The sequence below is a fragment of the Asterias amurensis genome, chromosome 13, assembly GCF_032118995.1.
Source record: "Asterias amurensis chromosome 13, ASM3211899v1".
Lineage (NCBI taxonomy): Eukaryota > Metazoa > Echinodermata > Asteroidea > Forcipulatida > Asteriidae > Asterias > Asterias amurensis.
Window position 1 is genome coordinate 8965722 of NC_092660.1, and position 18277 is coordinate 8983998.

Below are 18277 nucleotides of genomic sequence, written 5' to 3' on the forward strand. Positions count from 1 at the left end.
TGGTGACGGTTTTTCCTTACAACTACGGACCCCATTCAAATCTCCTCAATGATTCTTATTTTACCATGATATCTTCACCACTGTAATTGTCCATTTGAATCCCAAAGTACTTCTCACCCCCATGACCTTTCATTTGACCTCTTTATTCAATTGATATGTTCTGACCATGGTATTTCCTCCCCATCATGACCCTCTCAATCAAATACCCCAATCACTACCATTTGACCCTGATGACCAATGTCTTTAATACCCCCTCTGTAGCTGTAATAACGCGACACATTGTACGATTCCTGTAATTGTTGACGTCTTTGGGGACCCCTGCCCTAAGATTTTTAAGTTCTTAGAGGTGAGGCTCTGGTGTTTACCACAGCGTAAGTATACAACAACGGCACTTACTGCAACAGTGCATGGCCCTGTATCTATAATCACCCGAAGCCCGTGGAAAAGGCTTGCTTTAGAATTCCTAGAATCCTAGAATGAAGAGACATTGACAAAAAAAGGCTCATTAATAATAATTGTTAAAAAAATGCTGCATGACAATTGACTTACCGCTGTTTTTAAAAATACACCTATTACAACTAACTTCAGTGTGTGTTTGCGTGTGTACCAATCATGTAATTTAGCTACTTCAATCTTTATCTCGTTAACCCCTCATAAAAAATCAACGCTGTGTGACCTCATGAATAATTCATCTATTTTTAACGAATGTTGTTTGTGCTGTTTGTGGCCTGAGTCATAAAAAGTGTGTTCCTCCATCGTTTTAAGTGATCAATCATAACATCTTTGTATTGATGGATCATGTTTACTGTTAAATTTAGATAATATTTATTCATGCCATAATATGAATGATAGATAATTTACTACAATCACAAGAGTAGGCAACTTCACGGTTTCGAAATCTCCCGTCGACTTTAATTCATTTTTTTTTTTTTTTTACCCTTTTGGTTTTTATGGTAACACTTTAATGTATCCATACCAAAGGCCAAATATCTCTCCCACCTGTTGTACTTACAAACACAAATTCTGTGTAAAGTTGTGAAACGATACTTGCAAGCAACAAGGCCAGTTTGTACTCAAGTGCCAAAGTTGACACCACAGGTTTCGCCCTGAAGGATTCTTGCAGCGGTTGAACTCTGCTCAACCTTTCGGAATGTTTCGGCCGCAAGTCTCGGTTTTCTTGTGTGTACGTCACATACTTCCCTTTGTATTGGCATTTTTATGTTTGAGTAAAAACACAACATGGTAATGTGTAAAATGTATGGCCTACACAATTTGTAACAATCTTTGGAGTAATGCAAATCTTGAATAAGAAATTTGCATTCGCTATGACACATGTGTTGGATGCCATTTGGCTGCTCCTTGGCTGCTTAATTCAGAAATATAGGTGTTGATTGTCAATAAAAAAAATAAAAAATTACAATACAAATATTCGCCGTGACCCAATGTGATGGATACCATTTGAATGTTCCTTCAAAGCTAAATTCAGAAATCTAAGTGAATTGATTATTAATTAAGAAAAAAAGAAAAACAAAACAAAACAAAAACAAAAACACCCCCATTAAACATTACAAACAAACACTATGGGAGTTTCTTAACCTGAAGTGCCTGATCGTTGAAATCCATTTGCATTACAAAATCACCATCATGTTAGTCTTCATTGCATGTTCTTGTGTTTCTAACTCCTTCTCCATATCTCAGATGTGACTATCGGTCTGCCTGCTCTGTACGTGCCACCAGCGGGGTCTTTGGCAACCCCTGCCCGGGCACCTTCAAATACTTGGAGGTACAGTTTGAGTGCACCAGCCCGCCCAGTAAGTACTTTGCCTCCCCTGGCTTTCGGTGACAGTACGGTTTGTTGGTGATGGGTAGGAGAAAGTTTTGTTAAAAAGTATGTTTGGGATTATGGTGCGTGGACAAAAATAGAGCATCAGGAGAATTTAAAAGGCAGCCTGGTATACATGGCAATGGGTTCTGGGTATAAGTTAGCTGGGTTCTGGGCGTAAGATAGCCTCGTTCTGGGCATAAGGTGGGCCTGGTTCTGGTTGTAAGGTATCCTGGCAGGTTCGGGGCATAGCAAGGACATTTTTCTTGTGAAAGATGTACAAAAGCCAATTTGCTGACTTGCTTTCCTTTTTCTGGCAAGAAAGTGTGCTTCCGTGGTCCTGTGGCTGGCTGACGATGGCACCCTTTACAAGCTTGTGGAGCAAACAAGCCTACGGAGTAAACATGTTATATAGCTGCATCCTTCGCAATTCAGCTTTTCAGCTGCGAGTAAGGATGATTGGCCTCCCAAATCGTCATTACTATTATTGAAAGAGGAAAGTAAAAACTTTTTTTTTTTAAAGCAAAGTGACCGAACGCTGTTCTTTTTAAGTTGGGGCTTCATTTGCCAACAGGGGCTCAACATGCCAACTGAGAAAGTGCATTGATGGGGTGTCACATTCCCATGACCTTGTTGGTCTTTGCCCCCCTGGTTGTTTAGTGCAAAAGACTTCTTGCATACTCTAAACAAGTTCAAGACACATAATGAATTCTCTACATGGATGTATGTAGGTTATCAAAAGGTTAGTGTAAACCTTATCCAGCGAAACAAAACAAACGATTCGATGCAATGAAATGGAAACTCAAATAAAAGATTCATGGCGACTTTTTATTTGAAGATTTGTTTTCTTTATCTGGAGGATATAGTTGTATGAAATCTAAAACACAAGTTATAATGTCATTTAAAAAAACAAAAAACATATTTCAGTCTTAAAGGGAAGGTACACGTTTGGTAATTACTCAAAACAAATATTAACTTCAAAACTGACTTGGTAACGAGCATTGGAGAGCTGTTGGTAGTATAAAACATTGTGGGAAACGACTCCCTCTGAAGTAACGTAGTTTTTGAGGAATATGTAATGTCTTACTAAAATAATAAAAGACTTCAAGTCTTTTATTCCTATCTGAAAGCACACAAATTCGTCCAACAAGGGTGTTTTTTCTTTCATCATTTTCTCGCAATTTTGATGACCGATTTAGCCTAAATTTTCACAGGCTTGTTATTTTATGCTTATGATGGGATACACCAAGTGAGAAGACTGGTATTTGACAATTACCAAATGTGTACAGTGCCTTTAAGGGAAGGTACATTTGGTAATCACTCTTAAAATCAATTGCAATCAGAACTTTTTGTTGAAACCCTTTCAGCAGCTTGCATTAGGGTGAAGCATTGTGAGAAACATTTCACTTTGAAGTAATGTGGTTATCTTAAAAGATATCAGTTTTATGCCTCAAATTTGAATCTGAGAAATGTTACTGTCAGTAATGTTTCTCAGAATGTGTATCCCTAATGGGGTTTATCTTCCTGCGTGGACATACATGTACTCACTCTGGATTTTCTGCGATGTATCAAAACTTAAAGGGACACACCGGCCGAATTGGGCTATTTTGGCTACAAAATAGACTAAGATGTGACTTCAACAGTCTTCCAGGAATGAAGAAGAACAGTCCTTAAAAAAAAATCATCAAATTAAGCCGTTTTTGAGCATTTTAAGACAAAAACGCAGGTCGCGTGATTGTTCTAACCAAAAAGTGGTACAAACAATCACGTGACCTTCCGGGCTAGTTTTACTTGCAGCCGTCTAAAAGTAACTTACTTAACCAAATTTAAATCTTTTTTTTACAAAATTATGTACGATAATTGACGAAAAAGATCACGTATTCAAATTATCGCTACAAAATGTAAATAATGGTGAAAATTCTAACATAAGATTCACATTCAAAGAGTCCGTGTAACTGAAGCTTGTTATATGGCCACTTTGGTTTTTTAAATCATTTTTCGCTTAATACGTGACATTTTGATGATTTTTGTTTACAGCAACCATCTATAAACACATTATTTATGATTCTCCACCCCTAAATTGCGTAAACGGTGAGCCGGTGTGTCCCTTTAATCAGGAAATGAGATTTTCTCATGTAAGTTATATTGTATTTTGTACATGTACATATACATTTATATAGGATTAAAACAATATAACCTTTCCAAAAACAGCGTAAACTTTTCCTTGAACTGATAACCGAGACAAAATATTCAGAGGGTGTGAAAGTTTCTGTTTATTTTCTTTTAATGAAAGTGCTGCAATGTTAGTGTTTGAACAGAAAGCAGAATTAGTTTATTGCCTGATAGGTTGAATCCAGTGGCTAACCACCATCCCTAATACCGCTTTGCATGCAAGAGAAACTACTTGTCATTTTCATCATAACAAATCTAACCATTATTGTTATGTTTAAAAGCAAGGATATGTAAACATATACTACATAAATGTTTAAATTACTTGGATAGTGGAAGATTTTTTATATCAGTTTTGTCTATTTATAGTTTTTATTACACAGTCAATTCTGTCATTTTTCTGTGAGAACAAAAAGTTGTTGAATGAGACACTTTTTTTTTTACAACTTTAATCTTCTTTCCATATTTTGTGAAGATATTTGTGAAGTATCTTTTCATTTTTGGAACAAACATTAGATAAAGATTAGTATATTCAAGCTAAGAAATATCTTTCTTTTTTCCATTATGGAAAAAAAAACACAGAGTTTTTGCATTAGAATTTGGCTATACTACAGCTTTTGCCTTTGAAAAACTTTAAATGCTCAAATTATAAACAACAACAACTGGAGTTCAACTCTATAATTCATAGAATTTTGCATGTAATTCAGGTCAGGTTTACGGAAGCACCATGTATACATGTACATATATCTTTTGGATAATGTTGGTTCTAAGAAGAACTGGTGATTGACAACTCAACATTTCAATCTGTTAAAAGAGATAAACTCATGATGCTCCCGCAAACCTCGTCTAACTATACTCTCACCATGCAAAGTTTCACATCCTACTTGTTCTTCAGGTTGTGTTTCCCCCCCTGTCCCGTGCCTTTTTCCTTTGACTTATTCGTTCTGTGACTGTTCGTGTACTATTTATCGCAGGAGACACAAGGAAATATTATCTTGTCACACTTGCAGATCGCCCCATCATCGGTAAATATTCTGATGATTCCACAACAAATAAAACCCTCCCCCCTGGCGTTTTCAAGCCTTTGAAAGAAAATCCACCCTGAAAAAAAAAATACCCACCCTGCTTAGCCCCAAAGACAGTGTTCTCTCTTAACAGTATTCCGCTGGCCAAATTCCTATTAAAAACACGTGAGGACCAATCAAAACTCACTCCCAAGTGGTCCGACTGGCTTGTTCAGTGTTAAAAAGGCTTCCTATTCCATTTGAACTGCCGTGTTGTGGCCTACATGTAGCGGTTAAGAGCACCGGATTCAAGCTCTGGTGTTCGATCAGCAGAATGTGGGTTTGAATCCCTGTCGTGACACTTGCTACATAAAGTTGGGGAGGTAGTGCTTTCTACTACCAGCCAGGCTTCTGATTGATGATACCCAAGCCTACATCCGTATGGACTGTAAAGGGGGTAACCCTGTTTCAGCCCTTGGGGTAGGTGGCAACGGCCCCTGGAAGAACAAAAATTGTAGCCCACACCTTAAAGTGGCCTTCAGGCCTTGTGTGTCTGGCGAATTGCATAAAAAAATATAAAACAATATTGACCAGTGAAAAAGCTGTTGGACTAATGAAATAACGAGCTCTGGCCAGTCACTAAAAAAGTCTAAGGCAAACCCTGTAAGAAATTACGATAGGCCTTTTGTGTTCGGAGTTGTTGAATTACATGTTACATGTTGAACAAAATTACTGTTCTATTTTGGAAAGTCCTGGTCAAGTTCGCGCAAGGATCAATGGTTAACGAGTGGTTGTTTAGTGACATACGTAGAGCATGCACAAAGACCCCCAACTACTGTCATGTCATCTCAGGGCGAGTGGCAATTTAACGCTCGTTATCATATGGCTGACCAGAACTGCTGATTTGATAACCAGTGATGTGACCATGCTTGGGAGGTTGGTTCCAAATATTCGACTGGCGTAGTCCAACTAGATAGAGTTCGGGCAAAGTTAGTCAAACTATGGTCACAATGGTCCTTGTGCAAGCTTGGCCCATGTATGGTTAATTTCATTTTTGGCTACTGGAAGAAAAGGTGTGTTGTGAACTTGGTTTGCTGAGGTATTGTTTGTAACAACTTATCAATTATGTGTTACGTGTAAAGTTCTGGTCAGTAAGTTGAAACCAAGCTGTCATGACTGATTCACACTGCATTTTGAATGGGATGCAGCCCGTAGAAAGGTTATCTAAAACTTTGACTTCGTAAATTTGTTATCACCAGCTGTGGATGAGACCACCACGCCGCCTACAACAACCCATGCACCTGCGGCAACCACCGCTCCAACGAGGGCTCCAACTACAACACGCCTGGTGACAACTGAACCCGCCCCAACGACCCTTCAGGCCACAACCACGGTGACGACAACAATGACGCCAGCTACAACTGTGTCACCGACTACGAAGGAAGAACTCATAGGTTTGTTCAATTCTTGGTTCATTTCTTAGGCCGTATCCGAATTGACGTTTACAGCTACGACTACGGCTGTTGCTAAGGGTGTTGCTAAGGGCATCCTATACCTCAACGCATGATGACGCGGCAAAACTAGCCGTAGCCGTTTGTGTAGCCGCCAATTAGGACATGGCCTTAGTCTCTGTGCAAGGGCCTCCTTGCTGCCCAATTGGTAACTGTACCCTGTGTAGTGATCCACAGATAGTGGAGCATTCTGTACACATGCAGCTCTTTGAGCAAATAACCTGCCCAACTGCGGTTTCACAATATTTTGCAACCCAATTAGGTACTGGATACTGCACAGTGGTCCAGTGGTAAGACTGCAGGACTTGCAATCACAAGGTTTCGGGGTTGAATTCCTATCAAGCTAACTGCTGATATTCTGAACTGTGGGAGATTTTTTTTAAAAGCATTTTTCATCAATCGTGTCTTTTTTGTCTGGTTGGGATGTTAAATTTGTTTTATTTTTTAACTTAAATTTTTTAAACTAAACTAAGAGAAGAAACATCTTGTACACATGACCAATACACACACTACTCTTTAAAAAAAAAAAAAAAACGGCGAAGAAAAACATTTCTTATCCAAGATGTCAGAAATATTTGTTTGTTTCAGGGCAGTTTTTTCTTATCTTTGTCTTTCAGAAACAACTACGATGAACCTTGACTTCTGTGCTGCCACCAACCAGAGGGGAGTTAATTGGCCTCGTACACAGACCAACAAGCTGAGCATACAGCCATGTCCCAAGGGAACGAGCGGTAAGTAGTCAGATTGAGATGGAGGTTGCTATGGGAATGTCCAATACCTATAGGGCTCCTATGCAGTATTCTTAAGGAAAATTGGTTGTAACATTCTTCGATGCGGGATTTGAGGCATTGCAATGGCTTGGTGAGGTATCAATATATATTTGGTTCACGGTAACACCATGTGTGTATCTACTTGCAAGGTAAATTTGGTTCTTCAGAGAACTGACTTGCTTCATATTCTACTACCACGGAGTAGATTTTCTTCTACCGCGGAGTAGTTATATTCTACCTCCACTATATTCTACTAATCTACTATTACAGATAAGAGTAGATTTTCAGAATGCGGAAAACTTATCAGTTCTGAAAAGAATTGTCCCTTTTTTTTTTTTTTTTACAAAAGGTATCGAAATCCTTAGTGGTCTGGATCTGAATAATTATTATCTCAATGCTCTAAACATGTCTAAGGTCTTCGTGTAATAGTTGAGTATCAACGCAGTTAACCTCAGGGCGGCCTAGGTTCTAAAGGAAACGGAGGCCCTGGTTTATCAGCGCTGTTGACCATGTTCCTGGGCAATTAGACCCTGATGTAGAGCAAACAGGTGCTTGACACCTGTCAAATACAGGTCATGAACCCCCATCGTCTGCTGGCTAACATCCCAGCTGGTTCTAATCTAGAAAAAAACTGAAAATCTTATTGAGGAGAGGAAAAAAAGGGCATTGGGCTGAAGAGGAATGAACTTTTTCGTCATCACTTTACCTTGCTGAGATGAGGTGAGAAATTTTGTGTGACATGATGGTGACATGCGATCTGTTGGCTCTTTCTTTGTGGTTGGATTGAGCACAGTGCACCTTCATATCTGCTATGGATAGCAATACCAAAAGGGGAAAACAAATACAGGGTCCCCTAACGTTTTCAATGACAGGCCAGTAGGCTATTTTTGGCAATGAAAAATTGTATCTTGTCTAATAATAATCAAATTAGTTTATTCCCGTCATCGATATCTGTTTTGCCTCATGGATTTTTTACAGTTATTTTGGTGTTTTTTTGTTGCAAGATTTTTCAATCATGTGATAAACACTTTAAAAAAAACCAATCAACCGCGCATCACAGCAATCCAAACGGCACAACTTTGAGTACACATTGGAGTGATGTGAGTTGTTCCAAGTGATCTAGTTCACTGGACTCGAGTTCTTGTAATGTTGTAAAATAACCCAGAAATCTAGTTAAAGACTAGTGGTTTGCTCCGCTGTCACTGGTACAATTGGGCTTCAAGTTGCTCTGTCGTGGTTCCCTAGTTGACGCTTTGATGGTTGACAATTAATCATTCCATCTTAGCAAACCCGTCACCTGCTCAATTCTGCACTAAGCACTAAGTATGCCCAGCCGTTGATTTCATCAAACTCTTCTTAACTTAGGATTAATCTTAGGACTTAAGATGAGTTAAATTCCATAATCATAGACATTAGGATGCATTGAGCCCATCCTAAGTTAGGACTCGAAATAGGATTAATCCTAGCGTTTCTTGAAATAAGCTGCAGGCATCCATTCCTATATGTAACCTTAACACTAAGGGAAACTCTCAAAGGGAAGCTCTTGTTAACCTGAACTCAATGCTGTCGCCTTCTTTGCCATTGACCCCCCTGCCCCCCCCTCCCCTTAAAGGGCTTGGGTAATTTTTGTACAATGTCCACAGTTTTTGCATAAAACTTACACAGTTTGAAGATAATGATGGTAGAAAGCTTCCCTTAAAGTATTACTTGCTGAGGTGCTGTAGTTTTTGAGAAATGAGTAAAACAAATCACAAAAATAATGTTTGTCTCAGTGAGGGGACAAATATTCTAGCGTGTAAATCGTATTTACCGGTTATGGTAATATGCCATAACTGGTAAAAACATTTACAATACCATAACCAATAACTGGTAAAATATGTTTTACATGCAGGAACTGAGATGAAAATTATATTTGGGACATTGTTTTACTCTACAGCACTTCCGCAAGTAAAAGTGAAAGGGAAGCTTTCTACCATCATTTTATCTTTAAACGGTGTAAGTTTAATGCAAATCTGTGGACATTGTGAGAGCCTTTAATATCCTTTCCCCTCTATGACAGGGCACGTGAACATTGACGCACATTGGACCAACAAGTGCCCCCTTTAGGGGTTAGTGCCCAGAATAAAGTGACCGGGTGACGGGGGAGGGTTATGATACCTACTAATTAGTACCCTATAACAGGCTTCCTGAAATCCCCTTTCTAGGTCAGCAGAACCTACACTTAGAAAATGGGGAGTGAGTGGGTACACTTCACAAATTATGAATACAGGCTTGCAACTTTTCAGCTGACCAGCTGATTTCCTTTTTTTTTGGTTTTCAAAACAGTGTCATAGAAAACTGAAAAACACTGTACAAAATTTAAGTATGATCAGCCATTTCATCTTTTTATTTTGCATTTAGAAAGTTGTATGTCTGTGAATACTTTCTTGTCCAATATAATGTTTGTCTAATGACGGCTGCCGTTCCATGTATTTATGGACCATTCCAGGCTTAAATTTTACCATCAGATTTTATCTAGTTTTCTAAGCAAAAAACTACATTTCAAAACCGTTGAACCTAACCACCGAACTCTGCGCTTGCAATCACCATTCTCCGCCTACCGTGCAAGCTTTGAATTTCTGCGCTAGCTGTGTAAGCAAAGAATGACTACTGAAGTGGAGTACGCACGCGCACATGCAAAAATTCACTGCTAACCTGTGAAATTTGCTTGACGTTCATGTAAGTGTGGAATTCCCTCAGCGTCATTCCTTAAGCGCCATTCCTTTTCTTATGGTAAACAGTACATGAAATTAGGCCCTGATGGTATGACTCTCTTTGAATCAAGATAAGGTATGGCAGGGGTTCTCTCAACAAAACAACTGCTACTGAAGTACTTTCAGTTTCAACAATTAAACCGTTTAACTTTTCATGAGGCCAAACCGAGTAAAATTTCAAGACCTCAAACTCCAAGCTTTAGGTCTGGAAATCAAATTTGTGGAAAATTACTTCTTTCTCGAAAACTACGTCACTTTAGAGGGAGCCGTTTCTCACAATGTTTTATACCATCAACCTCTCCCCATTACTCATTACCAAATAAGGTTTTATGCCAATAATTATTTTGAGTAATTACCAATAGTGTCCACTGCCTTGAAAGCTGATATTTCATGTTTGAAAAGCTAATGTGAAAAGCACCTATCCTTCTTTAACCAATCCAAGCTGCTCTTTAACATGTTTAACATCCCCCAATGGAGATCACCATGAGCTGAATGTAACAAACTACATGTACAGCAACGAAATATGCCGCTCTTTTAATTGGCTTGAACAAACAGGATATAAATGGGATCAGAATAAATGCTCAGAATCCCCCAAGGGAATAACTGTTTTACTCTGTTACCAATGGAGAGCCGAGAGTCCTCCCCCCCCCCCACCGCTTATTCATGATGATTAATGAGGAGGAATTAGAAATCATTTGCTTGTTTTGCCCTCATGGGACGTGTCAAATAGGCAATACATGTAGTGTTACTTGTCATGATATCAAGTGATGTGGTACCGCCCCAGTGGGAAGATTTCAGACTTGTTCATTCATCAGAGTTTATACTAAGAGAGGTTTGCCGTAACACCATCATGTGAATATTTCTTTTTCGATGTGGTTTTGGTTGTGAAAAGAAATTCACATGGTGTTACCACAAACCTAAGTTATATTTCCACCATAAAACAGTTGTAATTTTACTCATTAGTGTTCTTTAACTGATACGGCAAGACATGGTATTGTCTTTCAGTGCTAGATGGTTTTTGCGTTTTGTGTTTTTTTGTCGTATTATCTTTATGCCATCTTTCCATTGATGTGGATCATCACAAACCGCTTTGATCTTGATGACATGGCAATACATTCAAAATTTGTTAACATATGGATGTATCAAATCCAATGCTAAACCTTGGCCTTATTCCCTCTTCATTTAATGCATGCGCAAGAGTCACAGACTTGTCTTTGACAAGCTTGGAGTTAGAGAAGTCCTTGCCCTTAATTCATCCGGCATACCCAGACCATGTTACCATGGTAGTTGAATCACTGAGTTGTCTGCTCTTGTACTTGAGGATGAAATGTTGATCTGTAAAGGAGAGAGAGAGCTCACTGCGTGGCCGTGACACAGGAGTTTTCTCTGTGGAGTCTGCTTTACATTCAGTGGGTATCAGGTACATGTAGTCATTAGGGACTAGGGGAGGAGTTTCCTGCGTCATTGCTTCAGTGTCATTCATCAGGGTGGCTTAGCCTGAATATCTGACGTCACACTTTGAGGCTCGTGAATTACGCCAGATATCTGCCTGGAGCTAAGTCAAGATTTGTACAAATGTATATGTACATGTACCTTTGACCCTGGCATCCAGGAGATTCATAGTCAAATCCCGAATACATGTATACATATATGTACATGTGCGTTATGCCAACTGCAGGACGATCGAAAGTACAGCTGACAAACACCTCGGACCAATGAAAACTGAGATATAGAAAGCTAACGACATTGCACTTTTATCCAATGAAATCATTTTATCCACTAATAAAAATCATTGGTCCCGTAGTACAAGTGCCTGTATTTGCGGATCCTTTCTCAAAATGTTGAGAATGCGCGAATACACAAACAGTATTTTAGACTATACAATGTGTATGAGATCTGATAAGAGTTTGGAGTGTATTAAATCAGTTGAAATGTGAGTTATATATAACGATTCATATTGGTTTTTAAACCGGGTTGTCTCAGTAAGTACACACTGTGTTCAATTGAAACTTACATGTGTGAGTTTTATTTTATATATACTTTTATAGTACACATACATGTAGGTCTCTAATTTTGCCTTTAAATATGCATTTTGTTGACAAAAACAACTGAAAAACCAATCTATGACCCCACTTTAAAAGCAAGAATTCTGATGCTGTCATGGCACATTTTGTTATGTTGGAGAGCCCCTATTTTTTAAAACATTTGTCAACCCTCAAAACACATGACATTCTCTCACTAGGCTTCTCATCATGGTGTCCCCTGTCTCTAACAAGATGTCAAAAAAAGATTTATTTCTCCTCAAAAACCTTTCAAGCCTTGATGAGCCAAACATCTGTAAATAAGTTGATTTTACCTTGGGGGAGAAAAGTTCATAAAATGGGTAACAAAACTCAACCTACCCAGAAATTGGTCTATTGTAGGGGGCTACCCAATCAGGCCTGACAACTTTATTTATACCGGACCTTTTGTGTTGTATATTTGACCTTGACGGGTCAAAGGCCAATTGAAAACAATTCATTTTTAAATTCGATAACTTTAATGATGTAAACACCTGAGTTGTTATTGGCTTAAGCTTCTGGAATGTTAAGATCATTACGATGCCCCCCCCCCTCCCCTTAATGGATTATACAGCAAAAGGTATAAATGAGATCAGATTCTAGTCAAAGCATGACATCAATAAACACTGTTTTATTAAAAACAGGGGCATACAATGTAGATTAAGAGATGACATTTCAAAGTAGGGTTTGTTTGTTTTTTTGTTTGTTTGTTTGTTTGTTTGTTTGTTTGTTTGTTTGTTTGTTTGTTTGTTTATTTGTTTGTTTGTTTGTTTGTTTGTTTGTTTGTTTGTTTGTTTGTTTGTTTGTTTGTTTGTTTGTTTGTTTGTTTGTTTGTTTGTTTGTTTGTTTGTTTGTTTGTTTGTTTGTTTGTTTGCTTGCTTGCTTGCTTGCTTGTTTGTTTGTTTGTTTGTTTGTTTGTTTTGTTTCAATTGAGGAGATTAACTCTCACAAAAGACAAATCAGTATTGAGGAAGATTTGGTCAATCCCTTGGTGTTATGAGCGTACAAGAGTTAAACCTGTTGCATAAAAATGTGAAGCTCTGCTGCATAATATTGTACTAGTTCCCTGAAGTTGGTACACCGTATCTTATTGTCAGGTGGACTGGCTGTCAGATATGTGGGCTTTTGGGGCTTTGTCATTACTTTCCTGCCATGACTTGCATTGGTAGTACCGGGTTTTCTGAGTTAAGGTTGACCAGCGGCCAATTTCACGAAACGCTAGGATTAATCCTATCTCGAGTTAGGTCGAGTAACCTGTCCTAACTTAGGATGGGTTCAATGCACCCTAACGTCTTTGGATAAGGAATATGACTCGTCCTAAGTCCTAAGATTAATCCTAAGTTAGGAAGAGTTTGGTGAAATCGTCGGCAGAGGTGATAGGATTGCTTGTCCCACAACCGGGACAATTTTCAGGGACCCCAGATCCGAATAGAGGATGAACTTGGGTCTTTACACAGTTCATCCTAATAAGCAGACATATGGACCCAGGCGGGGTAACTTCCACTGTCGATAAGAATATCTCACCATCCACATCTATGTATTTGAAGAGCTTGCAAGAGTTAATCTGCAGAGTACTGCATAGAAATTGACTCTTTTAAACGACAGACCGGTACAAATATTGTGAAAGTTTTGATCCACCTGCGAATATTTTACAAGCTTACAGTAGTTTACTTATTGCAATAATTGGACTCTTCCAAAATTTAAATTGGTACAAAAAAAGAGGCCCTTCCCATGTTGGCATTTACTGCAGTCTGATCATTTCTAGCGATAATAAAAAAGAAACACCTCTGCTAGCCAAGAAGGCAAGTGTTGAGCCACATTACAGCCTATGACATCTGACAACTTCATGGAGAGGCCATGTATGTCTTTGCGTTATGGCATTGTACATTAGTACCACAATATTATTGTAATGTGATCATAGAGAAAGATGTGTCTACCCCACTGGGAGTACCAAAAGAACTTGTTACCTCATGGTGTGATCACCTTTTTTAATAATTGATTGGTCTTTGCTTTGTAACCAACAGGTGCAGTCAACGCCAGATGGCACTGTTTAGGGAGACCAGCTAAATGGGTTCCTGAGACCGGCCCCGATCTCAGTCTCTGCACATCGGCATGGGCTGAGGATATCAAAAAACAGGTAGGTCACAGAAAAAGTTTATTCGTGCTTGTGTTTGTTTGTTTGTTTGTTTGGATGCTCTTCCTTCCCATCAAGGGAAATCGGCAAACTCCCACAAGGAAGACTAATCCAATCGGCAGCAAATTGCGCCACATCATCTTGTAAAGCATTACATGGTGCTATCAGAATTAGGTCTCATAATTCAAACGTAGTCCTACAATCTGGCAGGAAATATTGTATGTTACAGCACCAGGAGCGTCACTGGGTGACGGACATGTGCGCTTTATAAGAAGCCACAATTATTATTATTATTATTATTATTAAGAAGTTGTGTTTCAGTAACTGACAGTACTCATTTTAGTCATTGTGAAATCAGTGGTTAGCTTGGTAGGATTCAAACCCACAACCTTGTGATTGCAAGTCCTGCAGTCTTACCACTAGATTATAGGCTAGTCAAATACTCAGCGTCGTAATTTGAACAAAGAAACAATACTTTCAATTACTTTGCGAATAACCACCATTTTCTCATCCCTTTTCTCATTCCACGTGCAGTCCAGCAATACCTCAGCTACAGACCTCTCTGATGTCATGGCAACAGCCGTGGGGTCCAACAATGAGGTCTATGGAGGAGATCTCCTCATCGTCACTGACCTTATGAACGGAGCAGTCGGGAACTTGAAGCAAGAGCTGGTGGGTCTCAATAAAACAGCACAGTTTGACATGGCCAAGAAAGTTACACAGGTATGTAGTGAATCAGTATGGTTGGGAACAGGGATCAATGTCGTGGCTCTGCTTACCAGAAGTAAATAATCCGCAGGGAAATAAGCGCTATTGTCAAGCGTGTTTCACAGGTTAGCAGTGAACTTGTGTTTTTGCGCTTACTTACTCCATTTTGCTAGGCATTCAGCCCTGGCATGCCTTGTGATGATGTCCTCACCACATGCTAAGCGCAAAAATTATGCTTACCAGATAAGTGTTTTTATACAAGCCAAAAAAACAATGTGACATCTACCATTTGTGACCGGTATCCTGCTCATTTCTGGTCAAGTAGCTCTATCAAATTGGACCCTGTATTGATCCAATTCACCCGATTTTCGTCCTTTGAGCAAGGATGGATTCTAGTTAATCACTCAAATAAGCTGTGAGTCTGCTAATTTCTTTTTCAACCATTACCATCCTTAAGCTTCAAAACAAGTATGCTTTTAATTACAGCGTGTAAAATGTACACACTCCAATACGTCTTTAAACTGATCTGTCAGCAATGAACATTAATTTGTTGTGTGTTGTTTTTACTCCCCCTTTAAAAAAAGTGTGATGGGTTGGGTCCCCTGAGAGCCATGAACTTGTAGTTGTCCTTGTAAATTGGAACGTCAGTTAACGAGAAACTTCCTTATCATCCCCCTCATAATGATTAAAAGAAACGAAAAGAAAGGAAAGAAGAAACAAGAAATCACAACAGAAAGAGAGAGAGACTGAAAGTGTGTTTTCCTGCGGGACTACATGTATCTCTCTAGTTTTTTTTCTTACAATGTGGACAGTGATTGATGAAGAAAGTCTGGGTTTGCAAGTGGTTGTAGTTAAGGGAGCTTGTGATTTGCCAAACTGAACTCTTGGGGTGATGTGTCATTTGTCAACTGTAGACAGTTTGGTTGGCAGAAGCTGTTGCTAAAAAGCTATAGTACATACATGTGTACGTGCGTGCCTTCACACAATTGGGTAAAGGTTTAACGTACATGTATGTTTTATTTTTATTTTGGGGGTTGAACAATTTTTTTTTTACTAGAGTGGGATTCGAACCAACGACCTCTGGATTAGCGGCGGCACTCTACCAACTAAGCTACATGTATCTAGCCCTATTTTGGCGGTCTCCCTATTTTGTCAATTACTTTGTTCGGGGTACCAGATCAACCCCGTATGTTTTTTGGGGCGATAAATTTGTCTCTTACGGCAAAACTGAAATGGTACATTTGTGTGTTCTGGAGCTCCACTAAATCAGTGATTTCTCAGGATAAGACTTCAATTTTATTTTGTCCCGAACTTTTCTGTTAGTAGAAAAGTCCAACTTTCAGTGTGACTTACGTTTATAGCAGACAACTCTCCAACAAACCTGTTAGTTACAGGCCTCTTCTAAGTAATTGTCAGAATCTATTTCGATTTCAGTATTTTCGCAGATCTTTTTCTTCTGTCAAAATAGATGTGAACTACCCACCAACAGAATTAAAACAAAACATTATTTTTGGTGACTGTCCCTAGATTTTCGTTTGTGATGATTCGTTTGAGAGATTCTGTAGATCCAAATCCAAGGGGACTGCCACCCGCTTGAAAGTATTTATTTATTTTTTGCACAATCATACCCTTTGTTTTTTCAAATGTGTATGAGTCTGTGTGGATGATGTAACTCAATAGCTAACCCTTAAGACTCTGTTGTTCAGAATGCCTGGTCTCATGCCAAGCCTACTCGCTTCAGCTGTGGGGTGGAGTCAGCCTACTCCAGCTAGACTTAGGGAGGGGCTGAATTCTTAGTCAAGATAACAAGAGACAAGATGTTTCTTGATCTGAGTTCAGAGTTCCCGGTAAACAAAAAGTGACAACAATTTTCTACAGTGCTAAAGAAATTCTGCCCTTTGATCGACTTTGTTTGTGCTGAGGATACCGTTCCCAAAAGCTCCTTGGAATCTACAACTCCGGAGGTTATCAAAAGACGGACATGCCATCATTTAAATGTACCTCCCAAGATCGGGATCCCAGTTTCAGATTTATGTGTCAGCAGTGACTCTCACTCCTATGTACATGTAGTATACCCCCACACACCCACAAATCAACTGAATTGGTTTAAGAATAGTATAGTTATGCATGGGTTCTCAATGTTTCAGCAAAAAAAACCATCTAAATGTATTAAGCAGTGTTGTAGCAAGACCAATTTTAGTGGTGGGCTCTAAATCCAATTTAGTCGACCAAGGGCGAGCAGTTCAACAAAATTATTCATGTTTAGATATGGGGCCATCATTGCTGAAGTGCAATCGTGGGGAAATCTGTGCTGGGCGGCACAGTGTGCTTTGCTTAGAGTGCTGGGTGAAATTTGTTAGAGGTAGTTCTGGGCAGGCCCGCCCAGCATGACCCACGGTGGCTAGAACACTAGTATCAAGGTAGGATTCGAACGGACAGCCCCTCACAAAATTAAGAAGTTGACCACAGAGCGTTCTCGGTGATAGGAGCATTACAGGCATATCTCAAAAAAGGCCAAGTGTGTACATGTATTACTCCTTGTCTGCCTACAAGTTCATACCAGTATCTGAAAGTCAAGTTGTCTTCAGCCCTTTGGGAGTTTTTTATTTGACGGGGCAGAATACGGAACTTCCTGTGCTCCTGTACAGGTTGTTATGGGCAAGAGTTGGGCGATGTAACTTGATTAGAACACTATAGGTTCGACCGCCCGTTCACGTTCCCCCCTCTCTACACGTCTCAAATTCTCACCGGAGACCGTTCATTGTTGGACAGCAAGATTGTCAACTTCCTGTGATTGACAGAGAAATTAAATAATGTATCATCGAGGAGAGTCACCGGGGTTGAAGTTTCTTTAAGACGATCTCCTCAAGACCAGAGTGGGCCCCCGAGTTCATACAGCTGCTTAAAGGCACTGTACACCTTTGGTAATTGTCAAAGACCTGTGTATCCCAACATCCAAAATGCATAGAATAAACAAATCTGTGAACATTTTGGAATCTGTTGGTCATCGAAATTGCAAGAGAATGCCGAAAGAAAAAACTCTATTGTTGCACAAGTTTCTGCCCTTTCAGATACCTAAACACCCTATAAAGATTGCAATGAACTCACAGACTTCTACATAAACGGTCCCTCATAGACACGGCAGACTACATGCCTGATGCGGCTGAATGACAGGGGGCACATCCTGCTGAATCTTCAGAGGATTACAGGGACATGTGCTAGTTATCACTGGATATCCTCTGGGTACCAGACCAGGAAAATTAAAGATTTCCTTTTTAGTGATCAGTCTGCAGTCAGGTGTAGAATAATAAGAAAAAAAAATAAGTCACTGCAAACCAAAACATTG

The 18277-nt window shown here is 39.4% G+C and overlaps 1 protein-coding gene across 9 annotated transcripts in view; it reads left to right on the forward strand.

Annotated features, from left to right (window-relative positions):
- LOC139945937 (adhesion G protein-coupled receptor L2-like) overlaps nt 1-18277 on the forward strand; it is a 95233-nt gene that overhangs the window by 42520 nt on the left and 34436 nt on the right. For 6 of the 9 annotated variants that reach the window (XM_071943465.1, XM_071943469.1, XM_071943472.1 and 3 more), the window contains 5 exons: nt 1699-1811; nt 6255-6449; nt 7124-7237; nt 14114-14226; nt 14758-14946. In XM_071943465.1, coding sequence (XP_071799566.1) covers nt 1699-1811; nt 6255-6449; nt 7124-7237; nt 14114-14226; nt 14758-14946 — 724 coding nt within the window. Of the gene's footprint in view, nt 1-261; nt 372-1698; nt 1812-6254; nt 6450-7123; nt 7238-14113; nt 14227-14757; nt 14947-18277 lie in introns of all 9 variants that reach the window. The other 3 variants (XM_071943471.1, XM_071943470.1, XM_071943468.1) reach the window with 3 other exon arrangements.